This window comes from Seriola lalandi, unplaced genomic scaffold, assembly GCF_002814215.2.
Source record: "Seriola lalandi dorsalis isolate HSWRI2012SDOR001 ecotype SW California unplaced genomic scaffold, Sedor1 jcf7180002054258, whole genome shotgun sequence".
NCBI lineage: Eukaryota > Metazoa > Chordata > Actinopteri > Carangiformes > Carangidae > Seriola > Seriola lalandi.
This window is the reverse complement of record NW_019524811.1, coordinates 158,601-172,982: the sequence shown is the minus strand read 5'-3', so window position 1 is coordinate 172,982 and position 14,382 is coordinate 158,601. Positions and strand designations below refer to the sequence as shown.

The following is a 14,382-nucleotide window of genomic DNA, read 5'->3' as shown; positions in this document are numbered from 1 at the left end:
GACAAATATCGCCTTAGTCAATATAGAGCTCTACTACTTTATTAAAGGTTAAGGCTTTTCTGTGTTAATTAATTGTTAACGAATCCAATTAAAACACCAACATCTGTTCGTCCAAAAAAAGGCAGATATTTACTTTCTTCTTTTTTTTTTTTTTTTAAAGTCTCAGTGAGTTCCTGAAACAGCTGGTCACTTTAGTTTTTACCAAAGGTTAGTTAAGTAAAACAACGCTATTGTTGGGGACTATTTTCAGCTGCGGATTAATACACACCTGCCGCTGTGGCGACTGTTTAATGTAAATATGTTCCTGTATTTTCAGGTAAGTAAAATTTGAGTTATGAAAGCCCAGCTTACAGACCTGTATAAAAGGCAGTTAGTAATGAAGGCTACGTCCCTTCTGGAGGAACGGTTACCCTCGGGTCGTGGGTTTAAGGGGCTCGTTATGTATGAGATACAAGTTTTCCTTTGTTCCTGCTGCTATTCGGTTGTTAGATCGCAGATTGTATTTCACTGGACACCGCTTATTCGCACAGTCCTGTCTGTGGATGTCCATAAGTGTTTAGTGCTATGTGTGTCTGTGTATGTGCGTTTTAGTATATCCTGGCTGCAAATCAATTTCCCTGTTAGGGACGATAAAGATTCTTTGACCTTTGAACTTAGATTCTACTTGCATTGCTCAAAAAACGACTTCTTTCACTTCCTCTACCGTTTCACTGGCATGCGAACTTAGCGAACACTCACACTGAAGCAGAATTTGACATAATCTTTTTCTTTGTGGGAAACAGAAGCTCTTGCACTTTGTTTGTAATACATCCTCTTAGCAAGTATCACATCATGTTTCCTCTCTTTAGCCCTTTAGTCTAAATTCTGAATCAGTCGTCTGTGTCTCTCTGAATCTGTCTGCGCGGCCGATTGCAAAACAGACTCTTTCATGTGAAAGCACCGTGGAAGATGCTGACGTGTTTACTGCTCAGAGGGGAGTGATTTCCACGTGAAGTGACATCATGTCTAATAAGAAACCGGGGAACAACTGTGTAGGCAGATTGCAGCTCATGAGGGCAATCAGGTGATCTGCACAGGCAGGAAACTCTTGGTGGGCGCCCAGTGAGAAGAGCTGTACCACAGGATGTAGAAAATAAACACCAGACTAAGGAGTGGGCGGGTCGGAGGCTGATATGGACTGATGAGGAGATGTGTTGATGGTGTTTACTGTGAAGCATCTGTGTTAATTGTTGCACTTGGATTACTACGACCTTATTACCTTATTAAACCTATGAGTAATGGAGTCCTTCACGGATACAATGTTTTCTGCCAAAGGTGGAACAGTTTTGAGATTCTTGAATATATAATATTTGTTTTCCCTGAGTTTTTTTTTATAGTGGTTTGAAGTGGGTGGGGCTTATTTGTAAAAAGGTGATGTCGTGTACTACTATGCACCTGCATTTGTGGATGAGAAAATGGGAGAAATCTTTATTTTCTTCTCAGTATTCAGTAAACTACAAGTTATATGAGGAGTAGTGAGTGAATGAGTGAGGGACATTTTAGCTTCTGTTATTAACTATTAATTATTTAGCTGTGCATATTTAATGTTATCAAGTAATACCTATAATCTGAAGCCAAGTTTTGATGCTTTCAAAAGGTGGAGGAGAGGTTTAACCAAGCGATAACCTCCGGGGCTGAACAACATGAAGCAAAGTGCCTAAAACTGCAGTTCCTCTTATGACCACTAGAGTCTGGCTCCAACAGTGAGTCAGTCCCCATAGACTCCCATGTTAAAATGTCCAACTTTACAGCAGAAATAAACATGTTTACAGCCTGGTACAAAAAACTGTTTTGGTCTCTAAAGCTAATTTCTGCGTTCACAGCAAGTGATCGGGAAGTTAATTTTTATATAACCCATTTACATTTTATGAAGGCTTAAAGTTATGCATAGTTGAAGATGTGTCGCTTTGAGTGACAGGTGGGTGAGCGTAGCGTTAGGTAGAGTCGGGCAGTGCCAAGATGGCAACAGCGGAGCAGCCCACTCCTACCATTCTTCAGAAACCTATGAGCGACGTCACCTATGTGTCCATCTTTAGCCTGACATTTCTGACAAAAAAAAAATGCTGTGCTAAAGAAGAAGAAGGTGATTTAAAAACGAACTGTGTCTCCACTCATTTGTGTTTCTGTGAATATGCAGTATGTATGTGTGCACGTACGAGTATGTATCACACTCCACACACACTTTACTTGATGGGTCTTCTGTGGTTTGCTTGCATATTGTGGGTGTGCGGTGAAATCCAAAGATTTTTTGTGTGTGTGTGTGGTCACGTTGACTCAGCACCCTGCATGCTGAGTCACAGCGACGTGTTGATATACTCTGGTGTGTCTAAAGAATTTGTTGCATCCAGATAAGGCTAGACACAGTGTAATTCAGAGATAGGCCAAGAGTGTATCTGTTAATTTCTATGTGTAGACTATTAGACACCGGGCCAACTTAGTGTATTTTACAGCTGTCAATAAAGACAGAGCTGCAGCCTTGGACACTTGGCTTCTGTACAAGTAATACATCAGGACAAAATAAATCTTGTGGTCATAAACAAATCAGCAGTGCACAAAGTGGGTACAAGCATGGACGGCTAATTTACCCCATGACACAGCAACTCATACACTGCAGCTTTGACTTTTTCAGCCTTTATATCAATATAAAACATAAATCCTACATTTATTGCCCTTAAACTGGTTTCAGTAAAACACAAAAGACCAAAAATTAAGAGAAAAATCTTCCACCCAGAGTTTTATTTGTTCATCTCTGTAGTTATTGTGCGTCTTGTCATAGTCTGCGGAAGAAATTTTCTGCCTACACAGCTGAGCTCATACACCATCAACAGCAGTAAAGTTTCAAGGAAACATTTGCCAGTAGTGTATCTCTACACAGATCGAGGCAACACATGCTGGATCATATGAAATTGGCATAACTTTGTCATCTTTGTCAGTCAGTGATGAGCAGGGTGTTTAATTGTTGTGGTGAGATTTTCTTTAGCTGTTCTCATCATTGCTTCTCTTTGTCCTGCTTTTCTTTTGTCTCCCACCCTACTTCCCGCTCAGTGCGACGGAATCATCTTGGACCTCAGCAACACCTCCTTGGAGGGCATCGCGGTGCTTAACATTCCCAGCATGCACGGCGGCTCCAACCTGTGGGGCGAGACGAAGAAGAGGAGGAACTACAACCGCATGAGCAAGAAGGTTCCCGAGAGGATGCCGGCGAGCACCGTCACCGACGCTAAAGAGCTCAAGTTCTGTGTGCAAGGTGAGTCAGTGCAGATAAGTGAGAACACACACGACCAGTTACCTGCTTACAGGAAGCCGCCGTTAAACATTGAGCACTAACAAAATAAAACTTACTGTCAGTTCATGATTGTATAACTCAAACATAGACTCTACGGTCATAAGCAATGATCAAAAATAACAGGCTTTTATTGAATTAAACCTTCAAAACCCTCTGGGGAAATAAATCTGTTTTCCACATGAAAAACTATATAATTGTTTCCCAGTTTTTGTTTTTTTTTTTCCTTGTGACTTTGAAGAACTGTCTCCTCGTGACCCTTCATCACAGGTTAAGGCCTGACTTCAGACGTGAGTTATGATCAGTTCAACCCAAGTGGGGACTCAGACAGAAAACAGGCCTGCGTTAAAACTGAATACTGCGTTGGTTGGGGGTATGTTGTTTAAGGTACTAGTGAAACAATGAAATACGATCCAGGACGACCAATTGGAGGAACAGATGAACGTTTAAAGGCTCGTTTGACGCAGAATCACTGCACAGTAGTTACTAATACTGGGAGAGGATTTTACAGCTCTGAATGAGAGGGCTTCAGGTTTTTTTATTTTTTCATGCAGAGCTATTGTCAGTTTGAATGAGACCTAAGAGTGATTTTCTCTGATGGATTGTTTCATTTAAAAGATTTTTTAGAGGCCAGAAGACGTAAATGTTCCCAGTAGTTCCCATTTTGTGTAATTTCATGTATTATATCATTCAACTAAACCAATCAGATTTAACTCGTAGGGTACCGCTGAGCATTATATGTAAAGAGTGAGCCTGCTGTCGGGACTGGCACCTTGAAACTGAGCTGAGACACAGTCAGGGCGACGGTGTTGAATGAAAGCAGCGTGTCGCAGAGTGGATAAAACAAAGAAAAAACAGGAGTATTTCCAGTTAAATGTTCATTGTTTCAGTCGGGAGGAAGTGTAAGAAAATGATCATTCTAGAGACGTTCAATGCCACCGCTGTGTGTGTCCACTGCTACAGAACATCCGGTCTTAAACCCACAATGCATCACACTGGCTACATAACATGTGGAACCTATTAGTCATTAGTGATTATTGGAATATTAAAAAAAAATAACACTTCATACATGAAAAATACCGTCACCAGCTTTGGTTTTTTTAAGAGGCACTTGATTTGAAGAGACCGTTCATGACTGCGTTCACCTGCACAGAGAGACACAAGTCCACAGTTTCTAGATTTAATTAATAAATTAGTCAGACAAAACTCCCTGACCTTCTTTCCTGTCTGTAGTGTTATGCTGACAATGAATTTGATGCGCTGTCTGTGATGAGTCAGTGGTATACAGGAGGGTCACGGTGTCATGATGTCACCAGGTAGTTCTCTAAGATATCAGACTTGGAACAGTTTTGTGCCGTCCGTCCGTCCGGCTGTCCATCCGTCTGTCTCCACTGGGCTCTAACATTTACCTTCCTCTGTCATCCGCTCTTCCCTGGAAACAGGAAGTGCTGGCACAGCTGGTATTAACAGACAATGATAGCCACCAAACATCTGTTTTAGATGATCGCCATGAAATGTCCTGCAGCGCTGTGTCACAGATGAGACAGGAGGGATAATGTGTCCAGCCAGCTTTAAGTGTGTGTGTTCAGATGTATACGCGTGTATGAGTGAGTTTTTCTTCACACCTTCCTGACTGCTCTGCATGTTGAGTGATGTGACGTTACAATCAAAGAGTTAATGGACATAAACGGACATAACAATGCCTGTAATCAGCCGTCTGACCCTCGAGTGGCGTCTCGACGTACGGCAGCAGCTTGTTCCTGGTTCATTTAAGTGCAGTAATTATATGTGGTTTAAAGTGTTGCCTGCTCTTCACTTTCATCCACACCAGTAACTGTTGAAAGTTATTATAAATAAGTAAAGGTTCTTGATAATCAAAGGTTGTTTTTTCCAGCAGAGAAAACATTTCATTTCCATTTGTAAGTTTGATGAAGCAGATACAATAATTTTCCACTAAGGTTTGTGTGTTTGTTTGTTTTATATAATCATTAATATGTTCTACAGCTTTTGGATGCTGCGGCGTTCCGTCTTCCATCTGCTCATCATTCACGTCTCTATTGCAGCTGCTGCTTTGATTCTTAATGCTTTAGTTTTTAATCACTGTTTGTGGCAGACACCAATATTTTTGGAGCAGGTGCTCATTAACTGACACATCTTTCAAATTACAGATGTGAATTCAGAATACACATGTTGGCAGGTGTCGTCACCGCTCCTCCCGAACACCACAGCTGCTGCTTGTTAAGAAAATCCGGCCCAAATCAAATAACCATGATATTCGGGATATTCACCTCTAAGATCGTGTCAGTCGGGCCGGTGACGTTTGAGCGGTGTATGACACCAGTAGATAAATGCTGTGCGTGCTCACGACCTGAGTGTTGGGTTAATCTGCTGCTACTGAACATGTTTATGTGTCACAAAGAGAATCAGTTGTATCATGTCGTCTGTGGCTCTGGAGCTTCATTAAGTCTGAGAAAATAACCAGGAGTTGGAAAAAAAGATCACCAGGAGATAAAGTTAGGCAATTTAACTTTTTATCTAACTTTTAAAATATTTTTAGTTGAAATATGATCCAGAACATTTCTTCATTTCAAGTGGAGAGGTGCTGTCGCAGGCGTCTGTGAGCCAGACTCGTGGAACAGCCTGGCAGCAGTGCAGAGATATAAAGTGTCTGAGCGAGCCTCGCTCTCCTTCCAACCATTCAGAGAAGACCAAAGTCAGGAGAACCCTCACAACTGTCAATCAATACATGAACACGCTTCTGGTCGACGACTTTTATCAAATATATACAGTATATTTATATATATATATATAGCTGTCCCCATCAAGTAACTTTTCTATATCAGAAAAAAAAAGGATTTCTGGAGAAGTGTATGCGAACACAGTGTTAATAAATAACTTTGTTTGATTATCTGAACTCACTCAGTGATAATTACCCAGTTGTGAAGAAAAAAAGACAAGTTCATTTGTTCACGGATTAAGATTCAAAGTTATAAGGACTCCTTCACTTCTGATTAAGAAACAGACGAGTTTGATTTATTGTCACAGTTTGAATTTTTACTTCACATGCTGATAAATAAGTTTTCCGAACCCTGACAACTTATAATTGCTATTTAGAAAACAATTCACTCTACGCTCTCACCAGTGTTTTCTCGATTCATCCCACTTCTGTCCCTTTCGCTTCACTTTGTCTCAGCATCTCTGCTGACTGATGTAAACCTTGTTTCCATGGAGATCTCAGGGCTACACTGAAGAGACAGGATGAGAGGAAGACACAGGAGGAGGAGGAGGAGGAGGAAGATATAGTGAAAGAAACGATAGAGTGAGAAGAAACACGGATGACTCAGTCCATTTCTGTTTTACGTGTGTTTGCTGTTGATGGACAGGCGTACCCGAGCTCCGTCGTCATAGTAACAATAATAATAATGCGGTTAAGGTTGTGGAGCAGTCACGATTCGGTTAGGTTTAGGCACAAAAACTTTTTTTACCACTATTTTAGGTTTAGGAAAAGACTGTAGTTTGGGTTAAAATAAGTTCTTCTTTAAGGTTAGAGGATCTCTGTTGTCATGGTTACAATGATAGTCAAGCATCGGAGAAACAAGCTGAGCAAGTGTTAGCAGCAGCTCGGCTCACAGCCGCTCAGTTTTATCGTGAAACTGCATGATCCCACGCTCCTTCACGACTTCTCCAAACCCCGTCGTTTGTTATCGTTTGTTCTTATTTGAGCTTTTTGCAGAAGCGAAAATAAAGTTCAAAACTACACAACAAACTGCAACCCCAAAATGTCCGCACATAGTTGAATCACCACGTCTCTGCCAACAACAATAACACCTATTGTTGTTCCTTTAACCTGGGTAATGCACATCTGAAATTGTGAACTTAAAATTGAATAATGGAAAAGTGAATTTCAAAAAGAATTTTCAAATCTTCGACAAAGCACTTTTGTTGCATCCAAGCCGTGGTGTCAGTCGTATCACGCCCCACGGAGCCAGTTCCAGTCGAGATTTGTATTTTATTTGCATTTGTATTGGACTGCACTGCAGTAGCCAGGGATTTATATTCAGTTACATAATAATATAAGGAAACTCCCTGAAAATTATTGCAATATTATTTTTCCCATATTATCTATTCGTCAACATATGAGTAAGACCTGCTGAGCCAGATGTTTTTTTGCACACACACGCACAGATGCAGATGTTGTTGTGTGACTGCGTTCAGGTTGTGCATGTCTGAACGTGTGTGATGGAATCTTTGTTCTCCAGAGTTGTCCCTCAGGATTTTACCTTATTAAATTAGCCTGTCCTGCTAATGCTATTTGGAAACAGGACTCTGAGACGAGTGCTCTAGTTTCAAAGAGAAACTGTGTTAGGTTTGCATTTACGTGCCTCAGTGTGTGGGTGTGTGTGTGTGTGTGTGTGTGTGTGTGTGTGTACTAGCGTGCCTCCGTCTGTGTGAATGCGTGCCTGCATGTTTATCATACAACTAATTGTTTATGGCAGTTGCTTTCTCTGGCACAATAAACTGAAGCTTTTAAATCCATTTGCTGCAGATAATGCAATGAGCCAGGGTTACCCAGAGAGAGTGAAAGAAGCCCAGGGCACTTGTGACCTCAGCGCTGAAACTTCAGTCCTCTGACTCACTGTGTTTATGCTCTGGTTTTCGTTCTGCACGGACACAAACGACAACTGAGACAGACACACAGAGACAGTCTATGTAACTTATAACTGTAATTGAATCACTGGTGTCATTGAAATTTAAACTGGGCATCTTGTACCTGCTTTAAAGAGAAGGGCCTGCTAACCTGCTGTGCTACTGAATGCACAGTGAATATTTGCCTTGCCTTATTTGCATGAAGTGCTACAGTCAATGTTTATTCACCCTAAACCTCAATGTACCAGCTGTGTGTCTGTGTGTCTTCTCAGTAACTCTTGACTCTAAGTCCTCCTATTTAACATATATCAGCAATATATGCATTTACTTAATAGTTAACTAAATGTTTTAATTATATCTTCTCACATAATATAGTTGTATACAGGTGTTTATTAATGTACAGTGTTTTTTTTTCACATTTTGTTGTCAGTTTGTACAGCAGCCGTGCCACAGCAGGACGTATAGTCGTAGACAGATGCATCAATAAACACTTGTATCTGTTTATAACTACATTATAGTGTGTTATGAACCATTTAGTGTTAATATACTGCTTATAAATGCTAAATAGAGGGACTTTATGTGTCTGTGTTATCTTTTTGTCTCTGTTCATCTGTGAATTGGAATCATAAACCTTTGAGATAAAGTTTTTGCTTGAGATGAAATAGTTTTATTTTCAAATATTTTCATCACTCTATTGTCTCTATCTAATAACGACATTAAATATCACCCAAAACGAATTAATTTTAGAAAGCCACCTGAACGCACCATAAAAATTCAGCCTTGGGTCAAGTCTACATTTACAGAAAACTGAGGAAAGTTATGTTCAAATGATAATAAAAATAGCCAGAAAAGACATTTTCACCACCACCCTGCTAAAAGAAGGTCGACCCCCGCAAGCAACATGAGTAACACCAAAAAAGTAAAATTAGGTCATTACATCAGTATAAATATATAATATAAACATTTCACTTCATATTTTTAAAACCTAAACTTCAAAATTCTTTAGAAACAGTGATTTCTATTAACAATAATTCTCTGTATATCCACAGACCTCTGTGCTACAGAGCTCCGCTGATAATCTGAAGAAAGTCAACATGTTGTTTTATTAAGAACTTAAGAAGGGAAGTTTATTTTCATTATAACTCTGAAAGTTGCTGAGCATTGGACAGGCATCATCACACTGAGAGAAATAAGCTTTATTTACCATGATAATAGTGATTATCCATTGTTGTTAGGATAAATTCACACTTGGTTCTGGTTTCAGTTTCTGTTTAGTTTCACTTTACTGTATCACTCAATCCTCCTGTGAATTATCTCACTTCCTCTCACTGATTTTTTTTTTTTTTAAGCATTTTGTTAATTAACTGGGAATTAATTAGCTAGGAAGCAATCACCTAATTTGCATATCAGCTGAGGGGAGAAACTCTTAACATCTTTTATGTGTGAACAAGCATTTGTCCTCAGAAACACTCCGCATCTTGTACTGTGCTTCCGTGTGTCCCTAACTCTTCCAGTTCGCCCTGTGCTCTGACGTCACGGTGTAAATGACGCTCAGTCGATGGGACAAAGAAAATATCGGCGCGGTCATTAAACTTAAGGTTTCCGAATGTGCGGAGGTGGAGGGAAAAAGTCAACCTGTCTGAATTGAAGCGAAGTGGGGCCAAAAGTCCACCGCTGTCAGCCGGGTGAAGACAGATCACAGTCAGAGGTGCAGGGGAAATCACAGAGAGGGAAAGAGCTGCTGACAGGAACAGGATTCCCGTGTGAAGGCCCCGGTGTCAGCCCATCCCATTACCGTGCTCCTCCTCAACTTTTATCTCTGTACCATCTCTCCCCTCCCCTGTTTATTTCCTCTCTGCTCCTGGATCAGATTTCCTTGACTTCCTGCAGTGGATGTAGCTGGAAAGGATGCACAGAAATAAAGTGGCTGTAGCACGCAGCGCTCTAGGGACTGACACGTGGGAATAAAGGAGAATTATGACTTGCTCAGTTGACCTTGTGAGGACTGTGACTGTGCAGTGTACAGTGTTTGACAGTGGCGCACGACCGCAATGTCACTACTTTACACAAGTAGTGTAAATCAGGGGCTCCCAACCTTTTGGGATTGTGCCCTCTTAACATGCAATGTCTGCTATTTATTAACCTTTATTTAACCAGATAAATCTCATTGAGGTTAGCAATCTCTTTTTCAAAGTCAAAGTTAAAGGAACAATTTGTAAGTATTGCTACATAGAGAACGTTAGCATTAACAGCTGTTTATTTACCAGTCGAGGAGAAACGTTTCAAGTTTAGCATTGTTGAGTTCGTCACCTGAACTCAAGTGTTGGTTTGATGAAGGAAACAGGAAAGTTCAAAGTTCAAATCCCAGCATTTATTAAAGCTAACAGCAATATAGCATTAGAAAAAGGAGATCGTTACAGAACTCTGGGCCAAACTATCTCTCCCTGACAACAACATGCAGTTGTGCCAGTTCACGAAGTCTGACACTCTACCTGTTTCCTGACCCAGTCTTTCATATTCTTACACAGAAAAAAATAATACAATGTGGGTTGAGTCTCTTCTTATCGGTTCATGCCGCTGTCTTCGTTGTTTTGCTCCCCCACGTGTTATCTCACCCCCCTACGCAGGGCAGCTCTCGTGCCGGTGGATCTGTGAGAGATTCACGCAAACAGAGACAATACCTTACTCTATTCCTCGTTTTTTGTCTTACTTCTGTTCCGGGATGTCGTCCATATAAGGAGTTATTTTTTCTAGGGTGGCCTTCAAACAATATCATAAGTTCAGTCTGTTCTTCTGTAACGTTGCACAGCAAGTTTTATAAAAAACTCACTTAGTTATAAGTATATTATGATTACATCAACAATGCACACATTATTTTATTAAAAGTATAAAAACAGATTAATATAAAAATCCTCTACAGCATCAAACTTAATTCCTTTACTCAGCTACAGTTGTCTCCAGTGGCAGAAAGTAACCCTCTCGTTTAGCTTCTATATCTGTCACTTCTTTTCTTCTATTCACGTTAGCATGCTAACAAGCTAGCTCCAGACTTTTTCCGATACCGAGTCACTGTAGAGTCCAGTCTGCGGGCGTATTATAACCAATTGTCTTGTAAATGTATTGATGGTTGAAGATCTTGGCCAGACTGGTAAGTAAACAGCTGTTAATGCTAACGCTAGCTATGTAGCAATACAAGTTACGAAACAGCTAAAATTAGCTAAAAACACCAACGATTAATCAATTAATTGATTAGTCAGTTAACACAAGGTTAATCAGCAACTAGTTTGATTATTCATTTTAGTCATTTTTTAAGAAAAAAAGGGAAATACTTTCTGGTTCTAGCTTCTCAAATATAAGGATTGGATCTTTTTTTTTTGACACCCTTTTGAATATGGATGTTGTCATCATTTTAAAGACAGATTAATTGAAAAAAGTGAGTATATCATCGTTAGCTGCAGCCGGATCATGAATCAGTAGCTAGCCAGGTAAGGACGCACAACATGTAAACAGACAACTTTGGATTGATTGGAAGAGACAGATTCTAACTCATTTAGCAAAGGCTTGCCGTCTCCCCCGCTCCTGAAAAGACAGAAAACAAGCTAACCCCCAAAAAATGTTTGTTTATACTGAGATTTGTAAATTACAATCCCTCGCACTACCTGTTCCTGATGAACAATGATCACATTAACAGTCACAGAGTTGAGCCACTGTAGATGCTGAGTAAATGCCTCCATACTGTACACAGTCAGCGTTTTCTCCTCTACCTCCACTGGAGGTGTTGGAAGTACCTCTGACGGAGCTTGCTAGCTTGTTACTTGTCCTGATGGGTAATTAGTAGTGGAGTGTAAATCCATTTTTAATGAGTTTCAGATAACTGTGACAACACTGGCCGTTCATCTGTGCTGTGTTTTAGAAACCTGCTATTTCAGGTGCGTTCAGTCTCCCCTTCATGACTCATTTGTTTTTTTCCCCTGCTTGTCCGACGCTCTGTCCACCTTATCCTCCCTCTGCTCTCCCACCCATCACACCACCAAGCTCTCCCCCTTCCCCTCGCCTCGTCTTGCTCCTCCTTCCCTGCCTCCCAAGGCCCACAACCCCCCCCCCACACACAATGGTCAAGCTGTGACACACCATGAAGGAGGCTATTTTAGGCTGATCACATCTCAAGTCTGCATATTGTTTTCTTCTCACACAACAGAAGCAGCGGACTATAATTACTTTGATTCGCCCCCTCCACTCTGTGAGGCTGGAAATAGTTCTTGTATGAAGCTGCTGAGTCGCTCTCAGTGGATTGTGGGAGAGTGGATGACCTTCCAGTGATACATTTACTCAAAGTTAATGAATGGCAGCTCTTAAAAAGAGGCCAGTCTCTCTCGAACTGGATGGCAATGGAAAAGATGACATGAGAAATTTCTGAAAGCTTCTTCAAAAACTATGATGGGTCCTTTCCCATGATTGTTTTCTCCCATCTGAAAGGTTCTCATGACGATTTGTTTCTGGACAAAACAAAACGACAAAATAAAGAAAGAAAATCACCATCTGGGTGCTTATAGTCCATGCATGAAATCAGCAACATGGTGTGCGTGGTGTATTTTTGTACCGTATCATAGTAACATAGTGTTCTTTGTCAAACGGCCAAGTGCTCTCCCCCGTACCTTTACCTCCGTTGGGACTGGCGAGGTGAGCTGCAGTTCCTCTTGACCATCTGCCATGACTCTGACCACCCTGAGACAATAACAGGTCGGTTGGGAAGGGAGGGAGGGAGGGGCAAGTGGGCGGAGGAAGGATACACAAGTATGCCTGCTCATAATTATAGCCCAACACCTCAAGCTGATGCACAATGAAAGCTGCAGTTTTTCCTCGGGGGGATTTATAATTCATCTTTCAGCTTCTAATTGAAGGGTTGCTAGAAATAATTCATCACTGAATTTAAAATGTCGAGGATTAGACCCGTGATATCTTTTATTATTATTAACTATTGTCACTTATTCTTCTCAAGTCAATCCCACATAGACTGTCATGGTGTAGTGAATAAAAGTGTATTAATCTGTGATTGAAACAAAATCACTATTTCCTCCTGTTTGAAGAATGTTTGATAAAAACTACCGTGCCCAGCTATTAACTGTTAATCCCCTGAATATACAACGACCCTGAGTATAAGAGTCGTCTTATATTCAGAGATATTCATGAACATTATGACAAACACCAGTTTTTAGATAGAGAAAACTTGTCCTGACTTGTCCAGAGAATTTCCCCTGAGGGTTTATGAGTCTGAAGACAAGAGGGTCTTCATGTTTGAACTCACTATCTCTTGTTGAAGTGAATAATTAAATAATGAAATATTGGCATTTAAGCATTAACTTGACGTTTTTGTTGTCTTCAATCAGCCCCGAGTCCAAATCATCCTTTTTCTGTCGTAAAGATGTCGGGAGACGCTTTCGACTTGTTTTCACTTGTGAGGAATTTATTTCCTCTGTGGCAGCAAAACTTCTTACAGGACCTGCCAGAAATCCTTGTATGTTTAACTGGACTTCTTAAACACTTTTATGTCAGACTAACTCCTGAAAGACAAACTTTAAATGGAGTTGAAGAATCTTGCTGGCCTAGCAACATTAAGGCTAGAAACCCAAATACAACTCTCACCATTTGAAAAAAATATCTGAAGATAAATAATTGTGGATATGTAATTGTGTAGTCGTAGTCCAACCCACTTTTCAAACAGAATTTTCAGGGAAAAATCTCTGTTTGATCTGATATAAACAGGAAATCTCCATATTTGAGAGGCTGAAAACAAAATGTTTTGCCATTTTTGCATGAAAAATTACTTGAACAATTAGTCAATTACCATAGTAGAGGCATGTTATATATTCAACAGGAACCAATGGGAAGTCAGAAGTTACTGAATAACAAAAGAACATATTGTTGGTCTTGGTCTTTTAGTTTCATACTTCTGTGTATATGTATTTATATTGTATAATACATTATGTTTTAGTGAAGTCAGTTCATTTCTAGAGCTTTTTTAAAAACAACAAACATTGACCAAAGTGCTTTACAGAGAGATGAAATTATGAGATTGTAAGATTGATGATTGCAGTCAAATAAAAACAGACATAACGAAGAGGATATAAGTAAATTAATGTTGTGTATATTTAATATTTTATAACAGTTGTGAATATTTAGATATCAGATGTAGATTCTCACGAGTCACTGTATAATAACGTGATGCTGTTTGAAATAATGAATGAATTCTGGGTGACGGCTCAGATTGCCTGCACAGCAGAGAAAATAGTGCAGCACAGCAGTAACGATTCTCACTTGGCACACCAATGCCATCCCATCCCAGAATGCACTGTGGCTGCATTATGTAAGAGGCTGTTCTATTCTATTCTTAGCTCTACCTCACTGAGAAGTAA

General features: G+C 40.2%; 1 protein-coding gene across 1 annotated transcript in view; it reads left to right on the top strand.

The window, feature by feature from the left end:
• The window catches only part of dgkg (diacylglycerol kinase, gamma), a 103,593-nt gene that overhangs the window by 74,287 nt on the left and 14,924 nt on the right, over positions 1 to 14,382 (top strand). The window contains exon 22 of the mRNA XM_087173612.1: positions 3,085 to 3,286. Coding sequence (XP_087029738.1) covers positions 3,085 to 3,286 — 202 coding nt within the window. The remainder of the gene's footprint in view (positions 1 to 3,084; positions 3,287 to 14,382) is intronic.